Below are 17,789 nucleotides of genomic sequence, written 5' to 3' on the forward strand. Positions count from 1 at the left end.
AATTGCAACTTTAAAGCAAAAATCCTCATGTTTCTGTAATAAATTTTGTTGTCGTTGTAATAAGTCCTGCTGTTGTTGCATCACTTGATCAAATCTATTTTGCATTTTAACATCAAACGTTTGAAATATCTCAGTCATCTGTTTAATAGTTACGGACACCAAGTCCTGCAACTCTCTGCCAAAGGGCGGTGGAGGTGGAACTTCTAATCTTCTTGACTTCAGTGAGTTGATGTTGTCAGCTTGAAGGATATCCATCTTCATAGTGATCACCTTCATCCATAGGACATTTTGATTTCTTCAGTTTTCACTATATTTCCACTGTTTATGGTAAACATGGCATATTTGTCCAGTGCAAACTTCATTGCAATAACTTGGTATTGGGAAGCATCCAAGCTGGCCAGAAGGATGGCTCAAACAAAGAGTTAACCTGGAGTCACTGCACAGCTACCAAAGGGCTAGGACTAACCTCCTCCCCAAGTTCCTTGGAGTCGTATCTATTTCTTCCCAAGAGAAGACTGCCCCAGTCTGTGGAGATTCCTGTATTATAGGCAGAACATAATAAAGTAGTTAGCTTCTGAACGTGTGGGTCTGGTTGTTCACATCTGACACTTGCCTGTATATATAAACAGTGCTGAATAGAGATTCTATTTCAGATAGTGTTTTTCCATACAGCTTCAGATTGTCCATATAAAGGAGTTAGGATAGCCTGGCAGATATTTTTAATCTTTGATAGCCATGGTCTGACTTGTTCAGTATTGCTGACAGAGGAATCAGTGCAATTACAAACAGTATGAGAGTGAGTCTCCTTGAAAGATGCCTCTCTTGATATTAATCTCTCCCAATCTATCACCATTGATCAACAACTATGTATTCCTTTGTGCCATTGATCTTTGCATGAAACTGTTGATGTTTCTACTGACTCCTGTTATTTTTAGGCATGTGATGATCAAATAATGTGCCAGGGAATTAAATGCCTTTTGTACTCAACCAAGTTACCTTCAAGTTAGTCTTCCTTCTCTTGCAGTTTTCCAAAATCATCTTGTCAATTTGTTTCTCTACTATTTGGGCCATTTCCTTTCTGCTCAAGTGCAAAATTTGTTTTCAACTAGATACTGTTGAACTGTATCAACTACCTCACCAATTAGCAATTTGAACGTTGTTGGTAAGCCAGTGATTGGCCTGTAATTACCTGATGCTGCTCCTTTTGCTGTATCCTTCATTATGAGGTAGATTTTGGCAGATGTTAACCAATCTTCAATTTCACCTCCTTGTAGTATGTTGTTAAACTGCTTGGCAACGAGTGGCTATAGACAAGTCAGATGTTTCAACCAAAAACTATTCAATTCATGTTCACCTGGTGCAGACCAATTCTTGATCTTCCTTGCCCTTTTCTCTACCACTTCTGCTGTAATAATAATAATAATAATAATAATAATAATAATAATAATAATAATAATAATAATAATAATAATAATAATAATAAAATAATAATAATAATAAAGAAGAAGTTGGAAGGGACCTTGGAGGTCATCTAGTCCAACCCCCTGCTCAGGCAGGTAACCCTATATCATTTCGGACAAATGGCTGTCCAGTTTCTTCTTAAAAACTTCCAGTGTTGGAGCATTCACTGCTTCTGGAGGCAGGCTGTTCCACTGGTTAATTGTTCTAACTGTCAGGAAGTTTCTCCTTAGTTCTAGGTTGCTTCTCTCTTTGGTTAGTTTCCATCCATTGCTTCTTGTCCTGCCTTCAGGCACTTTGGAGAATAGCTTGACTCCCTCTTCTTTTTGGCAGCCCCTGAGATATTGGAACACTGCTATCATAAAATCAAACTTCTTTTTATTCTTATCCTCTTCCTTTATCAAAGCTGTATTCTTGCTGTATTTCTTTCGGTTGTCCCATTGCTGCACCCAGAACTGCACTATTTCTTCTTTGTCAGGTGATGACTTGTTCATTGCAGTCTCTCCATTCATTATTTGGTAGAAAAGTTTCTAATTTGACTGAAATCAGAGATTTTGTCTATAATGTGAAATTCAAATATTGATATCTGCTGACCTTCTTGGCTATACTGTTATTTGCTGCTTTATTATTTCCAGTGCTTCCTTAATCTTTCTTGTTTCTGCTATTTCTTGATTGGCTATTCTTTGATTCTTCAGCTTACTTTTTTATCTATTTTAGTTTGCTTGCATTTGATCTTATCATATTGATTTTATGTTCCACCCTGATCATTCATTTTGGGGTGCACTTTTAGCTTTTTTTCTTTGATGATTTTGTATCCCAGATATTCAGTTATAACTGCAGCTATGCTGTTGATTTGTTTCTTGCTGTGAGCTTATTATTTTTATTATTATGGATTGATTTCACAATACTCATTCAAACATTTGTGTATTAGTAAATTGCCTTCTTCTCTCTTTCCTTCTTCCAGACTAAACAAGCTAGATTTACATTATTTAATTTATTTTCCAATTCCAGTAATTGGCTTCAATCTAGTCCCTTCAAATCTGTGATCACTCCAGTTTATAGATTCCCTAACTGGTCACACATTTCTATAATGAAATTTAAAATCAGGTTGTCATTAATTCTATATTATTGCTAATGTAGATTCTTGAAAATAAAGATTTATTGAAAAAATATTGTGATTGAAACAAAGGGAAGGAAGGAAACAGAGGGAAAGAAAGAAGGAAGGAAGGAGAGAGGAAGGAAGGAAGGAAGGAAGGTAGGAAGGAAGGAAGATTGTCCCTTTTTTTCACAAGGCAACTGGACTTTCGTGTTTGTTTTTTCCTTTGAAAACATTTCACTTGTCACCCAAGAAGCTTCTTCAGTTCTAATTATTTGTTCACTAACTATTCATTCAGGATCCATTCCCCATTCAGTTAGTTAGAACTGAAGAAGCTTCTTGGAAGAGAAGCAAAATGTTTTCAAAGGAAAAAGATCAAGAAAGTCAGTTGCCTTTGGGGAAAATGAAGAGAAGGACGAGGGGGGGACATGATAGCAGTGTTCCAATATCTCAGGGTCTGCCCCAAAGAAGAGGGAGTCAAGCTATTCTCCAAAGCACCTGAAGGCAGGACAAGAAGCAACGGGTGGAAACTAACCAAAGAGAGAAGCAACCTAGAACTAAGGAAAAACTTCCTGACAATGAGAACAATTAACCAGTGGAACAACCTGCCTCCAGAAGCGGTGAATGCTCCAACTCTGGAGGTTTTTAAGAAGAAACTGGACAGCCATTTGTCCGAAGTGGTATAGGGTTTCCTGCCTGAGCAGGGGGTTGGACTAGATGACCTTCAAGGTCCCTTCCAACTTTACTATTATTATTATTATTATTATTATTATTATTATTATTATTATTATTATTATTATTATTATTATTATTATTATTGTTATTGTTATTATTATTATTATTATTATTATTATTATTAAATATACCTAACTACATATTTTGCAATTTTTCACTATAATAAGAGAATAACAGAATTGGAAAGGACCTTGGAGTCTTCTAGTCCAACCCTCTGCTTAGGCAGGAAACCCTATACCATTTCAGACAAATGGTAGTCCAATCTCTTCTTAAAAACTTAGAACACCCACAACTTCTGGAGGCAAGTTATTCCACTGATTAATTGTTCTAACTTTCAGGAAATTTCTCCTTAGTTCTAGGTTGCTTGTCTCCTTGATTAGTTTCCATCCATTGCTTTTTGTCCTGCCTTCAGGCGTTTTGGAGAATAGGTTGACTCCCTGTTCTTTGTGGCAACCCTTTAGATATTGGGAGACTGCTATCATGTCACCCCTAGTCCTTCTTTTTGTTAAGCTAGACATACCCAATTCCAGCATCTGTTCTTTATATGTTTTAGCCTCCAGTCCCCTAATCATCTTTGCTGCTGTTCTCTGTACTCTTTCTAGAGTCTCAACATCTTTTTTACATATTTTAATTTTTGTGTCAAATTCCAAGAAACTATAATAGTTAGGGTGCCTTCTTTCCCCCTATTTGTCCTTTTTTCCATCTGTCTGTGCCTTCCTTTGCCCATTCAGATATCTGGTAACCCAGCTAGAAATCTCATGAGGTTACCAAATATATGATTTCAGCATTGTCACTCTAAATCTTGCTATTTTTGCTATAATTGTTGGTCAACATAGTAATCATGATATATACTGCTAACCCCTGATATAGTACACTGTGTAATACCCCAGTCAGTGGGAATCAGAAGGCATCATCTCCCTCATCTTATTGATTATTATTTTTTTCCTGAATATTAGGAATGGAAGAATCATCTGGATTTCTGTAATATTTACTGAGTTTCAGAAATGTCCATTTTTTTCTGTTTCATTGTTAATTTGCAATATTTTTTAAAAAAGTTCCTATAACTATAATATGAATATGCTCCTGTCACTTCGCACTAGTGTGATACAGAGTGATTATACATTTGTTGAACAAAAGCCACTGTGAAGTATTTGACTGAGCTGTCTGATCCCTGGAACAGTTTTTCATTATATATATATAATGTTTTCAGAATTTTTTGTTTTCTGGAGTACAGGAAAGAATGAAAGCATGCATGAACATACACATGGTAAACTGTAATTATTAAAATATGGCCAGTTTATCCAAAGCAGAAGTTATGCAAACGCATAATGGATTAATCAACATTTGATTTGATAAAAAGAAATATGTGCCACACAGACTGCAGAGCTAGAGTAGTAGCAATATGGAAAGGAATGGGGATGATTATTTCATATACATTAATTGTCTCTTGTTTCTGTTCCAGGTTCCAGTTCATCCAATTCAGCGGCTTTGCCTCCCCCACTTCCGCCACCTATTCATCCCACACAGTCTACGGATTTATCTCCACCCCTGCTTCCTCCTCCTCCTCCAGGTTTCCGTCCATCAGCACAAACTCCTGTTCTCCCCCCAAGGGGGAATATCCCATCCAGATCTGATTTCAGGTACATAATAGTGAATTATAATCCTTCTTCCATATTTTCTTTCTTCTTAATAAGCTAGAAGAATATCTGTTCTTCTCTTCCTTGAAACATCTTCTCTATGTGCTCATAGAGAAGCCCATAAGTTTTGGTATTCATCACAGGGAGCTGCAATAAATAGCTGCAATAAGCTATGTACAGCAAAAAGTTATGGTTGTTTCATAAAGATTTCTTAATCAAGCTATACTTCACTAGGTTCACCCAACATGCTGAGCCATAAGTAATGGTTTATAAAGCCACAACATGCCAAATTACATTATATATGAACTATTGTCACCTATATAAATAAAAATGTAAATGTTCGTTTGTTCAAAATCTTAAATCTCTGAAAGTTCTTCACCGATTGCTTTGAAATTTTGACACAATGTTGCATTCAAATATGCACGTGTTTTTATGTTTTTATATACCTACTATTATATAGATGTCACACCTGTGACAGATTAAAACATGCTTTTTTGAAAAACAGCGCCATCTGTTGGACGTAAAAGCAACACATGCTAACCAGACTGAGCCACAGCAACGCGTAGCCGGGTACAGCTAGTGTGAGAATAAAAAGCTATTTTGGGGAGAGGTTATGCAAAACCACCATGATAGATAGATAGATAGATAGATAGACAGACAGACAGACAGACAGACAGACAGACAGACAGACAGACAGACAGACAGACAGACAGACAGACAGACAGACAGACAGACAGACAGATAATATATATATATATATATATATCTATTTGCCATCTTTATTATTTTTGTAAATATTTCAAAGTGACAAACAATCTAACACTCTTTCTTCCTATTTTCTGATGACAACAACCCTGTGAGGTGGGTTGGCTGACAGAATGCTACTGGTCCAAAGTCACCCAGCTAGCTTTTATGTTAAGGCACAACTAGAAATCATGGTCTCCTGGTTTCATATTGTTCCTTTTATGTATAAAATGTAGGGCTGAGGACTGGATGGGTCTTGTTTTAGTGTGGCTACTATGGCAGGCAGAATTGTACTAAGCATATTTTGGTCAAGCATGGAAATAATGTGGAGAATATTCCTTGTTCAATTTCTACAAGTGGAAGTGTTAAAAACAGGAGAACCCTTCCTAGAAAAAGAGCCATATTCTATTATTAAAAACATAAAAACAGACTGCAGAAATCTTAACTAAACCTTTTCCATTAAACTATAAAACAGAATGGACTTTCACTTAAAAAAGAAAATATATTTCAATGAATTTTCTTTTTTTTTCTTAATAAATTCACTTTTGCTATTTTGTAGAGGACAAGAAAATGAAGAAAATTATGATGATGTTGCATTTGGTTCAGAAGGTAAGAAAACCTATTATCATGGACAGAGGACAAATAAGAAGCATGTGTGGAATGCTATAACAAATCAGTAATAAGTCAGGAATCTGGATTCAAATATATTGACAATCAAACTCTATAAGCCAACTTCAATGTTTGAGTATCAAATATAAAAAACGTGCTATCTTAATACACTGGCTTCCCCATTCTAGAATGTCCTGACACGTGTGCTATTTTATTGGTTTCCTTGCACATGACCTATCCATTTAGAGATAATGGAGGAGGATCTACAATGTCCATCCTCTACTTCAAGGTCTCTTGTGGCTAAGCCTCTTTTCATATAGATTGAAAGCCGGATCTGCCCTCCGCCCAATAAACATCATCAGAAAGCAGACTGAGTAGGCATGTACTGTAGATTGCCTAAATCTAGGCTTTTGCATTACAGTGGGGTCCAAAACACATTTTTCAAAGGATTTCTGAAGCATGCAGAGTCTTGATAAGATAAACTATAGTGTAATTAAAGATAGGGATTTACAGATTAAGTACAAGGATTAAAATATGCAATTCATACAAGTCATGCTCCATTGCAGCATTCATGTTATATGAGCTAATATTTGATTTAGAATGATGAAGGTTGCTGCCTGCATAGAACTGTTGTAGCATATATAAAGAATACAAGGAATATAATAAAAATAGTGTCATAGAATTGTGTCACAAGTCCATCCCTCTGGGCCATGCATGGAACATCTCAGAGCAGGGCAAAATAGACACATAATTTGCATTACATCATTGCTTTTATATGCGCCTCCCCCCCACTCCCTTCCTTCCCACCCTGCTGCCCCCCAAGCTCCCTATACACCACTAGCTAACAAGGGCTACCCATGACTTGGTATTTTGATTGCTAAACTGCAAAATAATGCAATTGTTTTGCCTTTTTATCCATTAGATAATGGAAATGCAGATGAAGTAAGTATTACCCTTCATAATCTACAAATGTATATAACCTTAGGCTTTCTTTGTAGTCATTCTCCCTACTAGCTCCCATAAAGCAATGATTATTTATTGTATTCATACCTTGCCTTTTATTCTTTGAAAACTCACAAATGTTTTTTATAGGAAGCCACTCTAAGAATGATCATTCTTAGAAACAAAATGGTGGATTAGACCATGCAGATGATCAAGGATGCACTCTATGAACTCAATTTACTAGTTTTCATAGACTTACTGAGATGCTGCTAGCCAATGTGACAGACAACAGATTTATGTAGAGGAGATGACCAGGCTGAGCTGAAAGGAGGGACTGATGCATCATCAGTCATGAATCTCTGTGAGCCCACAAGAGATCTAAATCCATCCCACCTTTAATTCTTTCTATTCTTAATTCCACGAATTTCCTTTAACTGTTGTAGCCCAGATTTTTGTAGAGAGCTTAAGCTTACTATAAATGTTTATACTCATTTGAACTGCCTGAATCTTCCTTCTGCGCTCTGCTTCTTGAGCGCATCATCGGTCCATTCATCTCAATCAGCCGTAATGCATTGAGTCTGTCAAGCTGTCTGTGGATTCGGAAGTTGCTCTCTTGCTTTCAATTGCTCCCCTGGCATGCATGCGAATGCCCGGGGGGTGGCAGTCCGATCGCTTCTGCCCCTCACCTCCCTCCCCCCGCTTTGGATCGATCTTGGGCATTAGTCCCTAGATTGCAGCTCAGGCGCGCTGTCAAGTTGCCGTCTTCCCTGGAGGTTGCCGCCCCGATCCTGCAAGGGGTGGCTGTCTGAACGTTTTTGCTCTTTACCTCCCTCCCCCTTCGTTCTGGGCTGTACTTGTGTGCCAGTTCCTAACTTACAGTTGGGGCACGCCATTGGTTTCCCATTTCCTCCCAAGCAGCTATATAGGTGAACTCCCAGATCTCCTTTTATCCCTACTCTGATGACGTCGGCAGTTTGGCCGACGAAAGCTAAGTGATTTTTACCAACAGAGTTGTTTATATTAAACAGTCTTGTTCATATTCCTATCCTGGTGTTTGTTTTTCTTTTAATTTTGCTAATGTGTGTGTGTGTGTGTGTGTGGTTTTCACTATTCTTATTTTTCACCAATAATTAAAACTATTTTTCCTTTTCATAAAATCAGAACAGTGATGGAGAAATGTATGAAGATATAAATGAGATGAGGTATGAAAAAACATATAAAGTGGGCCTCTGATCATATTACAATAATTGCAGCTGTTATTAAATAATGACTAAAATTAAACGTTGTATGCAAAAAGATCCAAAATAAAATATAAAGCATTTTAGGCATGAATTCTGGTGACCAATGTCCAATATAGCCTGATCATCCATGACTTTTCTTTTCCTGCACATTTTAGAGGTTTGTGCTCTGACCATGAGTAAGTTCATTTGCTTTTAGCTATGATAATATTTCTTGAATTACAAAAGGCTGGAAAAAATTACATTGTGAATTGGCAAAAATATAAAAGCTCTATTTGACCATTCATTGTCCATTTTCAGGTTGCGCCACTATTGTTTACCTTTTTTAAAAAAAAATCAGAAGATCTGAAAATTGATCCATTGCATCAGGTGAAGATTGTCTGCCCTATCCAAGCAGACTAATTTTTCCTGGTCAGAATCTGAACTTTGGTTTTGTAGGAGGGTTAGGTCAGGTAGGATCTTCCATTTACATGTGGAGGAGTGTCATAGTATGTGGGAATGACCTTGGGAGATAGAAGGAAGACTTGCAGCCTGGGCAATGATCTGATAAGAGGTCATTTGCTCTGCAAATGGGGGAAAAACCTGAGAAGTGTTTCAAAAGGAACCCTCTCTAGTTTTCTGGAAACTAAAAGGACAGGAAAATACTAAGTCTTGCAAGATAGATGTTAACCCTTGGAGATAGCCCAGAAAAGAACCACAACCAGGAGCATCGACACTATTTTTAATGTAAAGTTACATTAAACAGAATATTGCAAAATTCTTCCTTCCTCTCTTTTTGTTAAGCCTTCCTTTCTGAGGGTTTAGCAACAGATTTAAAGCCAACTAGAGAAATTGGCACTTTTTTCTTTGAAATTTGATAGCATAATCAGAATATATTTTGGGACAACCCAAAAGCAGTTAGGCCTTGGGACTTGGCTGATTACAAAATACTGGTTTTGACTGACAATCAGGATGATTAAGAAAACAGATTGTTACTCAGTTTATTGATCTTTCCAGTAAAAATGAGGTTGTTTTACAGGAAACGTTAGTATAAAATCCCCTATTTAGAATATCAAAATAGCAGATGTAAGCAGTAACAAGATGTATTAACTCCAGTAAGTTGGTAGTCAACATCTCCCCTCACCTCAAACACACACTTCCCATTTTAATGGACATTTTGGAAAACTCTTTCCACTGATGGATTTTTTTTGTTTTCTAAAATGCCCCTCAGGTATGTTGATTTGAGGAAAGAGAGATCATCTGATTCCAGAGATCTTGCTAAGTCTCCCACTTTCTTCAAAACTGTGAGCTGCACCTCAAATAGAGCCACAACATTAAAAAAAATACCCTTTGGGGGCAATTTATCTTTACAGCTGAATAGTGTATTAAGTCTCCTTCTTTTTGTGCAGATTTACACCACAAGAAGATGATAAAAAGAAAGAGAAGGAGGAAAAGAAAAAATCTGATCAAAAGAAGGAACAAAAGGATAAGGATAAAAAAGAGCAAGAACTCAGAAAGAAATTCAAGGTAAAACGTCTTTCAAGAAGGTCATGCAAAGAACAGGAATAAATATATACATTTATCAACCAGTGGAATAGCTTGCTTCCAAGAGTTGTGGATGCTCTATCACTGGAGGTTTTCAAAAATAGATTGGACAACCATTTGACTCGGATGGTACAATGTCTCCTGCCTTGAGCAGGGGGTTGGATTAGAAGACCTCCAAGGATGCTTCCAGCCATTAATACTATATTCTGGGGTTTTAAAGTTGCTAAAATAACCCCTTGGCATTTTTACTTAACAGCAAAAATTAATATTTTAATGCCTGCTTAATCAATTGAGTTAACCAAATTTATAGCAATAGCATTTAGATTTATATACCGCTCCATAGTATTTTACAGCATTTTGATCAGTTTACATTGTCAGCATATTGTCTCCAACAATCTGGGTCCTCATTTTACCAATTTTGGAAGAATGGAAGGTTGAGTCAACTTTGAGCTGGTCAGGATCAAACTCCAGTCTGTGAGCAGAGTTAGCCTGCAATACTGCATTCTAATCACTAAGCCATTGATAGAGCAATTCATTATAAACTATTAATAAGCAAAAGATGCAAGCAGCCAACAGAGAATATCTGGAATTTTGAGATCTTATTGTGTGTTTTCATAAAATGGCTATCTTCTGGTGAAGTTGCCATGGTAGATGGATTCAGTCACAAAAACTCTAATTATCATAATGTCATTTGATGAAGTTGATCTTCACCACAACCTCCAGCTTTCCAAGATGCTGTCTATAAACTCTGTTGACATTTGCTCCTTTTCCACAAAAAAGTCTTTATATCAAAAGACATTATATCAATGTATTTTAAGAGGTCTTTTGGATACGGTTATTCCCCAACTCCAAAACTAATATTTTGTAACTGATATCACAAGTTATCTAGCAGAAATTGCCATTTCATTTGTTCTTTTGATTTTTGATCCCATCAAGTTACTCCCAGATATTAATTAGTTTATTAACTAATTAAACTTAATTAATTTAATTTAAGTAGTTTAAATAAGTTAAACTTAACTACCGGTAGCAAATTTTCTTTATTATTTACACCTTTGATAAATAACAAAACCAGCTCATTCAATAAAAATGGTAGATAATAGTCATAGTCCACTGAATCAAATGCTGGACCTTTTTGTCTTTATTATTCTATTGAAAAAAAACAGCATAGCCATGTGAATACTTGACACTGCATTGTCACAGTCATTCTAGGAAGTGCTGCGGATCAACCTCTGATAAGAACCTTAAACTTCTGTAAGCATGTCAGATATTTTTTGCTGAAACCCACTCCCCCTCCCCTGCAAATATCCTTGTCATCTCATGCATTTTCAAAAGTGAACTGAGTGATCCTCCACCCCATTCCAAGGAAGGAGGAAAGAACACCACCCAGATTTTGTTCTCACTTGAGTTTTTTCCTCAGCTGGCAAAAAATCCCTTGATTCAGCGGACACAGCCAAGTGAGGTTATCGAAGCAGAAGAACATTTAAGCTTCTTCTTTCAGTTTTACTACAGGCAACGGAGACTGCATAAAGCTTATGGGGTGGAAGGGTCTCATTCTCATAAAACACGTGTTTTAGTATTATCTTGAATATTATCTTTCAAGCTACGTTTTGGGTTTTCTCCTTCTCTCACTCTCTCTAAGTACTAAAACTAACCATGTATCTTCATCTTTTATGTAGCTAGAAGGTCCCATTGAAGTTGTTCACCAGGCACGAGCTTCTACAGACTTTAAAGGAGGAAAGTATGATCTGTCATTCAAACAAGGAGATCTAATTGAAATACTCCGCATCACAGACAATCCAGAAGGGAAATGGTTAGGAAGATTAAAAGGCTCCTGTAGGTATACTATAATGTGTGGAAATTAAGAGAATTTATGCTAACATACTGATTAAAGAACCTGAATCTTCACTAGGATATAGTTCTTGTGTCTTTGCATTTGCTTCTTTATGTATTACATTTATTTATTTGTTAAATTTATATGGCCATCTGTCTCACACATGGTAATCTGGGCGGTGTACAATAAAGCCAACAATTAAAACTTATTGCAAAACCAGTTAAACACTTAAATACTTAAACATAAATAAGAACAAATCTTATCAAAATCAGAATGTTGTACATTGTGTAGCCAAGGCATAGGCCTCTTGCTCCCTTATGAAAATAAATCCACAACATTTTGAGGCCCTTCTGAAGGCCATAAGGGTTGGGGCCAACCTCAACTCAAAGAACGAGTGCCATGGCAGAAACAGTTCACCTTCCTTAATTGAGAGGACCCAAAACATGCCTCTCCTGCCAAATCTTTGCTGTTCTCTTCTGCCATGTCATTGCTGTTCTTCCTCACCCCACTTTTCAGAATTGTGAGAAATTCTAATGGTGATATAATTATAAACATTTGACTTTTGTTGATGGTGAATGATATTGATAGCTTTATTCACCCATCTTAGACATGGACTATAACCATTCAGAAGGAACAAATGCATACACTGGCTCACATAGACAGGAAGGTTACCCCTAAATCCTTCCCTTTCTCTTCAAGTAGGAAATGGTTTGCCCTTCTAAAAACAAGCAGGGTGAAACATCTACCCTTCCCCCTCAGATTTAAGCTAGAATTTGCACAAATCACATATTGGTAAAGGCACTGTTTCAAAAGTTCTTTATACTTTATAGAAATAGGAAGATGTTAACCAAGAACTGTATTCTTTATTTATGTGCATGTTTATGTCTACTTTGATATTTATTATATTTATACAATCGTAGTTATTATGTGTTGGATGCTTCTTGGAATCTTAGATCACAGAACCATCATAGTCTGAGATCTTCTTCAAACTTTTTAAATGGGAAATTCTGTTATAGCGCTCTTAGCAATGTTGTTAGCATTGTATTTTTTTTTACTTCCTCCACCACGTGAGCACCAATTTTTGCTTTTTTTTAATAATAAAGTTTTGTGATATTGATCTAACTGTCAAAGGAGAGATCCCTTTGTCTTACACTCCTTGTACAATAGGTGTAGGTGGACATGCTACAGAATTAATTTTATTTTTATCAGCTTTTTTTTTCCAAGCCAGTGTAATGCATAGTTTGTGGGCTACCTTCATATCTCACATGCTGGACTTAAGAGGAGCTATTATGCTAACACTTGGTATTCATAAAATTGTACCTGGACTGTCTGGCTTCAGAATACATATGAAAGGTTACATAATGAAAAAATATTGTGTGCAGTGTTTATAGAAAATTAATATAGGAAGGAGAAAAATTCTAATTCAATTTTTCCTGTGACAAACTTGATTTCCATGTACTATGTCTTATTTTAATTTTGTATCGAGAAAACATAAACTACAGTATCCTGGTACTGTTCAAAATTAGATTTATAAACTCACTGAGAACAATCTGCAAAACAGGGCAATTATTTTTCTAATTCAGGTAATATATTCTGCATCTGTTGAATTAAAGGGATACTGCACTACCTCTTTGTTCTATACAACAATACATTTTGCATGATGATTTTTCATTTCCTATATATATATATATATTTATTTATTTATACCGAAACAACCATATCACCAAATTATATTTGTTGTAGATGGCTACATTAAAACTACCATGGTGGCAATTGACTATGATACATTAAAAAGGAAGCCACGGCCTCCCAAGTACGTTCTGTCAAAGCACCCAGACAGTGATCAAGAAGTGTATGATGACGTTGGAGACCAGGACAGTATCAGCAGGTATGTCACAGATTTGTGAATAAAGTGATGAACCATGTCCAACCCCTAAATACAATCATCAATTCTAGAGTAATGTGTAGTCCAGCCTTTTATGCTGATTCATCTTTCCACATCTTTAGACACTCCCCAACCTGTTTTTTTCCCTGGAGGACAATAACAACAACTGTACAGGTGCCACTAAATATTACTTTTCAAAACAATACATGTTTTAATTCCAAAAGGGTAATAAATGAGAAGCTGACATGCTGTAACACTGCTGTAAAGCATGTTTTATCCTTTGAATCCAGATTGTTGCACAGCCTTAGCTTACTTTAAGAAAACATTATGTTATATCTGACCCAGTCAATAAAACAGCCATTGGCTAGGTTTGCACAGCACACTGGCTAGAATGTGACCAGCTTTGTGCCAATAAACTGTAGGAAAAAAACATGGATCAGTTAAGCATCTGTACGCATCTTGTACAAGTAAAACTTTTCTGTATAGAACACAGCACCCTTGTATCAATCCATGGCAGGTTCCTGAAATTCCTAAGATCACTATTAGTCCAGAAAATATTGTCATTTTTCTCAAGAAACAGTTATAGAGATTAGCGACAGTATGAAAAGAATTGCTGAGAGTGATTGATCATTAACATGACTGTACATGCATGTGAAAATATATCTGGTTTCTTTTGCATTCAATATTTTGTTTTGCTTCATTTTTATGTGCAAAGTGGAAGTCAGAGTGCCATGGGAGGTAAGTTCTCCTTTTATTAATGTCTTGAAATAATAATTATCCCCAGCATTGCATTGTTCTTTTGTGATGTTCTTTTTAACAATGGAAACTAGAACTGATCCATGGGAAGCATAATCTGTATTTCCAACAATGCCTCTGAGCCCCACATAGATCCTAGAGGCATTCTTGGAAAATAAAATGGTGGATAGTTATTGTGCAAGGCTTTGTTTATCTTTAGGTATGTGAGGAGATTGTGACTGAGCAAACAACTATTATTGTCCCCAAAAGATTGGAAACCCTTCAGCCATTGTCAGCATGACTAAGCTGTGGTTTCTACATGTGTTTAAATGTTAGGCAAATCAATGATTTGCTTAATAATGACTGATGGAATTAACCCCAAATGTCTGAATTCACACAAGATTCTCAGCTATAAACAATGGATTACCAGTTAACTGCAGTAGTTTAGAATGGGAGTGGCTCCATCTTAAGAAAGTAAACTCAAAATAAGATGATCTCATAATAACATTTCAGCAGTTATATTTCAGAGTAAAATGAGACTGAGGTTTATAACAATTAGAAAGTAACTTGTTTAAGCAAGAAAAAATAGTCAATTTATACATTAATGCTCTCTTTACTAAAATGTTTAGCAAATCAAAACTTCTTTCTCTGACTTCCTCTCACTGAACACCAAGCAAAGTCAGAAAAGTTTGCCCTGTGTTAAATGTTCACCTTTATTCTTTAAACAATGAGCATGAAAACTTAATGAAGAGAAGGATGAGCGGGGACATGATAGCAGTGTTCCAATATCTCAGGGGTTGCCAAAAAGAAGAGGGAGTCAAGCTACTCTCCAAAGCCCCTGAAGGCAGGACAAGAAGCAATGGATGGAAACTAACCAAAGAGAGAAGCAACCTAGAACTAAGGAGAAATTTCCTGACAGTTAAAACAATTAATCAGTGGAACAATCTGCCTCCAGAAGCTGTGAATGCTCCAACACTGGAAGTTTTTAAAACTGGACAGCCATTTGTCTGAAATGGTATAAGGTTTCCTGCCTGAGCAGGGGGTTGGACTAGATGACATTCAAAGTCCCTTCCAACTTTATTAATTATTATTATTATTATTAGTAGTAGTAGTAGTAGTAGTAGTAGTAGTAGTAGTAGTAGTAGTATATACATTTTAACTTTTTTAACAATACAGTAGCTGCAAATGGAGAGAGATGGTAAGTACTGAATCTACGAGCTATATTATTCATTTGATCAGGTTCTTCCTAGATAGTTATTCAATATGACTTAATCCAGTATCAAATCCATCCAAGACATTCCATTGCACAGGGGAGAACCAAGGATGTGCTAATTCTTAATGGGCAACAAGATGTCAGCTTAGATTTCATTCCCTTAAAGAAGAACATTCTTTTCTGAGTGGGAATGATGTGATCTGTAGTCCAACATGTGTGGAAAGCCCCATGTTAGGCAAAGCTGAAACTGAAGATTTCTTCTGTGAACTAGAATATCTGTTCATTTTAAGTTTGAACTCAGTAAGATTTACTTCTGAGTAGAACTGTATTGGATGCATGGTAAATAACCTTAGATGTAGTAGGGTATATGTATTTATATTTTAACTGTTCTGCTGTTATTCCTTATACTTATAAACTTCTCTTGCTGAAAAATGTCAAACTAAAAGGTGAATTGATTAATAAACTCCATTTCTCCCTATTTCTTCCCCGTCCCATTAAAACAGGGTTTCCGCCACCTCCACCAGATGACATTTATGATGGTGTGGAAGATGATGAGGTTCCAGCAAAGTAAGTATGAATTACCCACAAAGTGTTAGCTCAAGAAAAAAATGTGTTAGGAAATTAGCAAGTTACACACTGGGTGAATTTTGCAAGGTGTTGAAAATGAAATTATATACATGTTTAACAATAAATTGGTTTCTGAACTCAATACTATGAATATTTCCTTCACCAGGTCCCATGGAATTAATTGACATTTCCTCCTATGTATACAGGTTTAGGACTGGGCTAAAGTCACAAGTCATATGTGATTCTCTCCTTTGTTATTATTACTGTTATTGTTGTTGTTGTCATCTTAGCCCATTTCATGCATTATAGAGCAACTAATCCCAATGTACTTTCATATGGACACTCAAGAACATTACTTGTGTTTCCAAATATATCTTAGTTGATACACACATTATATTGAGATGTACATTTTAAATGTTCCAGGCATCTATATTTCATACAGAAAATTATGGTGTATAATACTGTTAATGCTAATGCTACCCATAGCAAACTTAATTAAGGTATGCTAGCCATATTATTAAACACATGTATTCAGATGCATTTGTGTGCATGTACAATATGCACCCTTCATAAGATTATGGTAGGAAATATATTTGCAACCTATTGATTTACCTCTGGGCAGAACTGTCTAAAGTATTAACTTCAAATAAATGTTTTTAAAACTCATCAACTTTAAGATTGTATAGATTTCAACACATTTCCACATATCTTGAAATTGTGAAGGTTGAAAAACACAGCTCTAAATTATCTGCAAGTAGCTCCCTGAATACATATTTCAATTATTCATTTAAACAATTAGGCCAAAGTACTTGCTAACGTTTTTTTATTTTATCTGCTATGTAATAATTGTGTGCATACTTCAAAGATCTGTGTCACAGGATGAAGAGAAGAGTGACACCTGGTCCAAGGGGCTTTTGAAGATTTTAAAGGGAAAAGATTACCAAAAGAAAAGTATGCGAGAGACAGCACCCAAAGTCAATGTGACAGAAGATGAAAATTCCTTGTAAGAGACTGCTGTGAAAAGTAACACACATGCACAGCTCACTAAAGCTAATACCACGGATTCATTGATTTGCGCTCTACTAACCACTTCTCACAGCAGCCTAATCAGCCACAAATCAAATACGCATGAGATAACTCAAGCTATGGAAATACCACTTGACTATAAAAAGCTGGGCCCTATTCTGTCTGTGACTTGATTTCTTTTAGTTGTTATGATTGAATGTTAGGAGATGCGGTTTTACTATGAAGCAAGGAGAGATGGCTTCTACCGAGAGCAGATTCAATGTACCAATCTGTGTAGCAGAATGAGGAGCAGGCAGACCTGACCTACTGGAATCAAAAGTATTGCCTTTCATAGCTCCAATTCACATTAGCTAGGTTTGCCAAGGAAAACATGCTGGTGGAGTGTGACTCCTAGTGGAACAGTGTGGATTTCATAGGATCTTTACTGCTAAGTAGGAAGCACTCATCAGCATGCTCCTACTTTAATTATATTGCTTTAATAGCAACAGCAACAATAATATGTTGCATTTATATAAAGCTCTTCAAGTTATTTCAGGCCAAGGTATTTAT

General features: G+C 36.2%; 1 protein-coding gene across 1 annotated transcript in view; it reads left to right on the forward strand.

The window, feature by feature from the left end:
- FYB1 (FYN binding protein 1) overlaps positions 1–17,789 on the forward strand; it is a 92,218-nt gene that overhangs the window by 56,687 nt on the left and 17,742 nt on the right. Inside the window, exons 8-17 of the mRNA XM_029284311.1 lie at positions 4,752–4,929; positions 6,230–6,279; positions 7,202–7,221; positions 8,383–8,423; positions 9,848–9,965; positions 11,660–11,816; positions 13,558–13,702; positions 14,415–14,437; positions 16,151–16,214; positions 17,080–17,217. Of these exons, the coding sequence (XP_029140144.1) occupies positions 4,752–4,929; positions 6,230–6,279; positions 7,202–7,221; positions 8,383–8,423; positions 9,848–9,965; positions 11,660–11,816; positions 13,558–13,702; positions 14,415–14,437; positions 16,151–16,214; positions 17,080–17,217 (934 nt within the window). The remainder of the gene's footprint in view (positions 1–4,751; positions 4,930–6,229; positions 6,280–7,201; positions 7,222–8,382; positions 8,424–9,847; positions 9,966–11,659; positions 11,817–13,557; positions 13,703–14,414; positions 14,438–16,150; positions 16,215–17,079; positions 17,218–17,789) is intronic.

This window comes from Protobothrops mucrosquamatus, unplaced genomic scaffold, assembly GCF_001527695.2.
Source record: "Protobothrops mucrosquamatus isolate PMUCROS unplaced genomic scaffold, P.Mucros_1.0 scaffold_122, whole genome shotgun sequence".
Lineage (NCBI taxonomy): Eukaryota > Metazoa > Chordata > Lepidosauria > Squamata > Viperidae > Protobothrops > Protobothrops mucrosquamatus.